Source organism: Cyrtonyx montezumae, unplaced genomic scaffold, assembly GCF_038088225.1.
Source record: "Cyrtonyx montezumae isolate F1298 unplaced genomic scaffold, pur_monq_1.0 scaffold_8, whole genome shotgun sequence".
NCBI classification, from domain to species: domain Eukaryota; kingdom Metazoa; phylum Chordata; class Aves; order Galliformes; family Odontophoridae; genus Cyrtonyx; species Cyrtonyx montezumae.
Window position 1 is genome coordinate 69,797,176 of NW_027072089.1, and position 6,000 is coordinate 69,803,175.

The following is a 6,000-nucleotide window of genomic DNA, read 5'->3' on the forward strand; positions in this document are numbered from 1 at the left end:
AATATGAAATACAATTTTATAAGCCCTCTACTTTGAACATGTTACTGGCCTTCTATCACCCCATACTGGTTCCTCTCTTCTCCATCACACCAAATAAAAAAATGATTTTATTTTTAAAGTCCTTACAGGCTTTTACTGACATATTAATTATTTTCTAATGACTACTCAGACACTGAGCCTCACCTCTGTTCAGTTCATAACATCTACCTCAGCCAAGTATTTTTTTTTCAAACAGCCCTTCATTTCTGCTTTCACATTCAAAAAGTGTCTGCAAAGCATCATTATTTTCTTTTCAAGAGTCATCTTAAGAGTCATTCCATTTGAGATGCCAAAAGCACAACATTTTAAAATGGTTAGTGTTGACAGAATACAGGTTATTTGACAAGTTTTATATATCCGCATAGATTTCTCCATTTTCTCTTATTTAAACTGCTTTGTAAATTATCCTAGATTAGGACCATCCTTTTTCTTCTCTGAGTGTTCTGACATAGTGAATAACACCATGTATCCTCTTGGATCTTCATTACAGGCAGTGTAATAGCAGTAATATTAGATCATTGTTAGAACAGGGTATAATTTAAAAAGCACGACTGAAGATTTGAGCCTTCTCCCTTTCCTTTCCTTAGTTGTGGCTTACAGAAAACAAATGCTTTCATCCAGCTGAGCATAGTCATTAGAGATAACTTTTATTACGCATTTACTATATTTACTACACTGGCCTGGAAATTTACGTATCTAAGGAACTTAATAATTTCTGCATTTTTTAATATGGAGTACATGCATATACCTACATGCAGTCTGCTACATAGTTCTTCATCTAATTGATGCCACTGTAATAACTTTTAGATAAGTGAGGACTACTCACATAGACAAAATTTGAAGAATTCAGCCTATAATTCATTGAAATTATTGAACATAATTTTTATGCTGAATATCTTGGGCATTAATAATCACAGTGTAAGCCTCTGAGAACCACAGAACTCATGTGTCATATTCCACCTCAAGTAATTACATAGTTGCTTAAATAATAGTGACTACCAATCTCATTTTTTTGGTCTGTATTCAAAAATCAGACCTAACAATGAAGAATTTTACGTTTTCAAATAACTGACTGTTCTACTGCTTTCAAAAAAAAAAAAAAAAAAAAAAAAACGGTGATGAAATGCTACACAATTAGCTTTTAATTTAGCTCACCAATTCATTGTACCAGTTTTGGAACAAGTCCAGTTCATCTGAAGTACTAGAACACAATGTGTTAATGAAGACAAATGCAGGGTGTATTAAATATCTCACACAGTTGTAACTTTACGACACATTACAGTAACAGTCTACATGAGTCCCATTCTCTTAAGTATATTTATGGCTAACTTTTATAGAGATGATGTTTTTAGCACCAAAGCATATTTTTCCAATCTTTGTGAGACTCTGTTCCAACATTTAAACATTATTTCTAAACCATACAAGGGAACTAACATTCTGCAATACATTTTCACATTTAACTGCAACTCTTGTGAACTGATTTAATAAAAACTTAATAATTATGCAGCTCTAAAAAATAAAGCAGAGTTTATACTTCCTTTAGGAAGGAAATTCTTACAAACTGTAAGGCCTAAGTAACCAATATCAACAGTATTTCTGCTTGTGCTTTCTTCCTGCTTATTAATCTATCACGTAATTCTAAGTGATTTAATTTTAAAATTGAACACTTAAAATCTCTCCTTTAATTTTGTATCAAAAAATATCCAAAATTCCCTGCCTAGGCTAGTGTTTGTTCCAGTTCCTCTCATTATAATTCTGGGTGTTCTTTTGCAACTGATTTTTTAACATAACCTTGCCTATTATTGGATCAAATTGCTCTCTGCTGCAAGAATTAAGTCCAGCAACATGAACATGTGCTTTCATTAAAGGATTAGTCCAAGGTTAAATATGTTTCTTTGACATGATGCTGAGAAGAATGCTGGAAGAAAAAAAAAAAAAGGATCAAATTGCATTTCTCTGTTAAATGTCATATCAGGTGTCACCAATTCTTTTTTTGTACTCATCTTCCACTGTCAACCCATTGGTTAATTTAATTATTTTTTTCTTTGTTTTAAGACCTATTACTCTACGAAAATTCTGTATGCTTCCAGAATTGGTACTATTTCTGTACTGATATGGTCTAACTCTAACCCTTAGGTTTTTATAAAACCTGACCTAAAATTTTCCTTAAAAAGGACTTCAATGAAGTTACACAAATGGTCCAGATCCTGTCCAAAAGCTTAAACAAGGGCAGCTACTAAAAATGTCATAGTCAATAGAATGGAAGAAAGGTGAGGTCATGTTAAGATTGATTAACCTTAACAAAATACACAGATGTGCCTCTGAAGAGGTGTAAAACCTTTTGAGTTTCAGGAATCTGATCCTAGGAATGCAACACGAATTGTGATTTGAGTATGCAGCTCCATGTAATCTTTTTGTACCCTGTCTTGTAAAGAATAATAAAAAAATAAGTCATTGGTATAAGAAAGAAAAATAGCATCAAGAACAAGCCAGGTATTTTTATAAGCTATTAAAGGAGACACCCGAATCTAGTTCCCTGCTCCAAAAAAAAAAATAAAAGAAAAAAAAAGAATCTGCCATAACTGATGAAGAGAATGTCATTATCTTTTGGCTCTTCAGGTTGTTTCTACTTCTCTTGTAGCTTGGCCAAATATTGCTGAAACTCTCTCCTTCAGTTTTTCACAGGTCCAACATTTCACATACACTTTGGTATCTCACTTGGCCTCAGTCTCTGTTCCAGAGCCTCTTGTAAGTTATGTTAGACCTGGAGATATTTTGACTACCTTTGGGGATCTCAAATTGTGCCAGTTGCCAGCTTGCAGGAAACTGTTCCATGCCCTTGTTGTTGAAGTACTATTTTCACGGACTACCATTGCAAACAGTTTATAATAATATAACTCTTGCTAGGAAGAAGGATACAATTGCTGTGAATATATAGGAAATAAAGATTTTCAAAAGATTTTAAGAAGCCAAAGGGATCAAACAGAATACTGTGCTGAGCTGCCAAACTACTAGGTAAAGTCGATGCAGAAGTGGAATCTACCACCTTCAATTTCTTGAGGCTTTTACAAATCCATGACTTTTTTTACATTATAGCAGTTCTATACAGAAAAGCTTATAAAAAATTCCTTTTGTGGATTCATTAAGGAAAACCTTGAAGTCACAACTGGCTCTGAAGGTATTTGTAACAAGTATGAACAGCTGTAAACAAATTCACAAGATATCCTACATCCATGAATTCTTATCACTGATACACAACTGCTGTTACCATTCAAGCATGCCTTTTCTATAGAAGTCCTCTCAAATTCAGATGCAGAAAAATGACCCAAGTACTTTGGCCCCCAGGAACTTCAAAATGCCTGAGCTCGTAAGATAAAAAAAAATAATAATAAATTAAAAAAATAAAAAAAAAAGATACAAGTAGCTTTCTAAATGTGTTCCTCAGATATATGAAATTCAATTTCTAGGGTGGAATTTAAAGTCTCTAAAGAATTCTGATACGCAAAGTGGTTTTAAGACTTCCCAGCATATCTGTGAAAGCTTTGAACTGCCCCTCCCCTCTCCCTGAACATACTACCACTATAATATTCTAAATTCCAGCTGCATGTTGCATTGCTGATAAAAGGGACTGGGATCTGTGAGAAACATTATTGCAAATTTCAGCTTCTGAATCAGACGCTGGTAGACAAACCTTAAAGACCATTCTTCTATTCTGGACTGTGCTAGGACTGAGAAGTCAACTCATTTTACATTTTTGGACCTCATACTAGAAGAATGAATGAAATCAACCTCTGACTGACTATTCACCAAAGTATAAATATGTTTTTATAGTTTAGAAAGAGAAGCAGGGAGATCCACATTTTTTGTGCCATGTCTCTGTATGATTTATCTAATTGCAGGATTTAGCAGCAACTCTGCAATTCTCTGTCAAGAAAAAAGCTGCAACATAGCAGAGTCAAATGAAAGCATGTTATGTTTAGTACATAACTACTCTTAAAACTTAACCTCAAGTGAGTGCTGGTGCTAAATATAGGCTCCCCCATTCAACTAAAAAAAATAATTTTGTAATAAAACTAAGTACTATTTTGTATTTCAGAAATTACTGGAAAGAAATATTTTTAAAAACTGACAAAAAATTACCTGGCAAGGCTTCTTCATTTTAATTGCTATAACATGGTATCTGTAGCAGCAGAGTTCACAGGTCCATGACCCTCTTTCGCTAATCCACTTTAACAGGCAAAGTTGATGTGTGTATCGTACTGACCCATCACAGCGGCAAGGATTTAACAATTCACCCTGGAAAGGCAACACAAAAGCATGAATTGTACCAAAATATTTTAAGCATATGTGGATTCAATTCAAAAGCATTTACAGCTCTGTCATTATGCACTGGCTCCAATTTCAATACATGAAATAATAAGCATGTGTTTTTGGCTGTGGTAGTCCTCAAAAGCTAACCTGTCTTAAAAAGATGTTAGCACTCCTAAAAGTACAGAGCCAGGTAACTATCATTATGCACTTGCGTGTATCTGTGTGAAATAAACAACATTACTATGCATCAGCCAACAGCAGAATATCTCAAATAAGTACCTCCCAGGGAGGTGGCAGAGTCACCATCTCGGGAGGTGTTGAAGAAATGTGTGGATGTGGCACTGAGGGACATGATTCAGTGGGCACGGTGGTGATGGGCTGGCGGTTGGACTGGGTGATCTTAGTGGTCTGTTCAACCTTAATGATTCTACGATTCTATGAAATGGAACCAAAAGTGGCTTGATGTATTTCTCCAGTCGTCACTAGGAAAGAAATTGATGTCATCAGAGGGAACCGTGTTCCTTGAACAGGGTCCTATATTGATCAGACAGACAGCTGTCAGGCAGGACCAAAAGTAATCTAACTAAACACATTCCTCATAGTTAATATATTTCTGCATTTTATAAGTGGGCTATTCTGCTCTCTCGTCAAAAAGATTCTTTAAGTTCAACTAAAAAACCAGATACAAACTGCTAGTTACAGACCCGCTGCTGTAATGTAGTGACTGAGAAGACACTTGGACGTCTTTTTGACGTTATCTGCAAGCCAGCACTCCCATTGTAAAGGACAATAGGGACCAGAGAAATGCGTGTAGTTATAGTTAAAGTCCCTCGAGGGGACAGACGACGAACGTGACGGCCAGAGGGCGAGCGGCGCATAAGCCAAGCACGCCGAACGGCCGTTAATGCCCAGCGCCCTGCCCCGAGCTCTCGGCACGACACGCCGCTCAGCAGCAGGGCTGGCGGAGCCGCCGCGCGGCACAGCGGCTGTTGTTCCGGCAGGGCTCCGGTAGAGCCGGGCGGGCAGCGCTGCCAGGCGGCGGGGGCCGGGCGCTGTCCGCGGTGCTGGTCGGGGCTCTCGCCGCGGGGCGCCGCCTCACCTGCTCGGGGCCCTGGAAGCAGATCTTGCAGATGGGGCCGGCCCCGCCGGGGTGGCTGCCGCTGCCGCTCTCGCTGCTGCAGACCGAGCGGGTCTCGGGCTTGTCGTCGGCCGCCGCCCCCGCCTCGCCGCTGGGGCCGCCGCTCTCCCCCCCCTCCGGGGAGTCCCCGCTCTCGTCCCCCACGGCGGCCGGCAGCTCCAGCGGGACGCCGGGTTCCCGCTGCGGCTCCCCGGCGTGCGGAACGCCGCTCCCCCCGGCGCCGCTCATGTCCGGGGCAGCGCGCACCCGCGGCGGGGAGAGCGGAGCGCGGCGAGGCCGCCCTGCGTGCTGCCAGCGGCCGGGAAGGTGACCCGGCGCCGCCGACTCTCCCCCTCCCTTGCTCTACCCCTCCCTCCTTACCTCCCTCCCTCCCTCCTTCCCTTCGCCGCGCCCCGGCGGCCGGATCCGGAGCCGCCCCGGCGGCGTGAGCGTCCGTGTGCGGTGCGGTGCGGTGTGCGGGGCCGGCGGGGCGGGGCGGGGGGAGGCGCCGAGCGCGAGCGGGGACTGGTACC

General features: G+C 41.0%; 1 protein-coding gene across 1 annotated transcript in view; it reads right to left on the reverse strand.

Moving 5' to 3' along the window:
* Positions 1–5,716, reverse strand: part of MARCHF11 (membrane associated ring-CH-type finger 11) — a 28,722-nt gene extending 23,006 nt beyond the window's left edge. The window contains exons 1-2 of the mRNA XM_065752869.1: positions 5,450–5,716; positions 4,180–4,335 (exon numbers count right to left, since the gene is read on the reverse strand). Coding sequence (XP_065608941.1) covers positions 4,180–4,335; positions 5,450–5,716 — 423 coding nt within the window. The remainder of the gene's footprint in view (positions 1–4,179; positions 4,336–5,449) is intronic.
* Between the last annotated feature and the right edge of the window lie 284 nt (positions 5,717–6,000).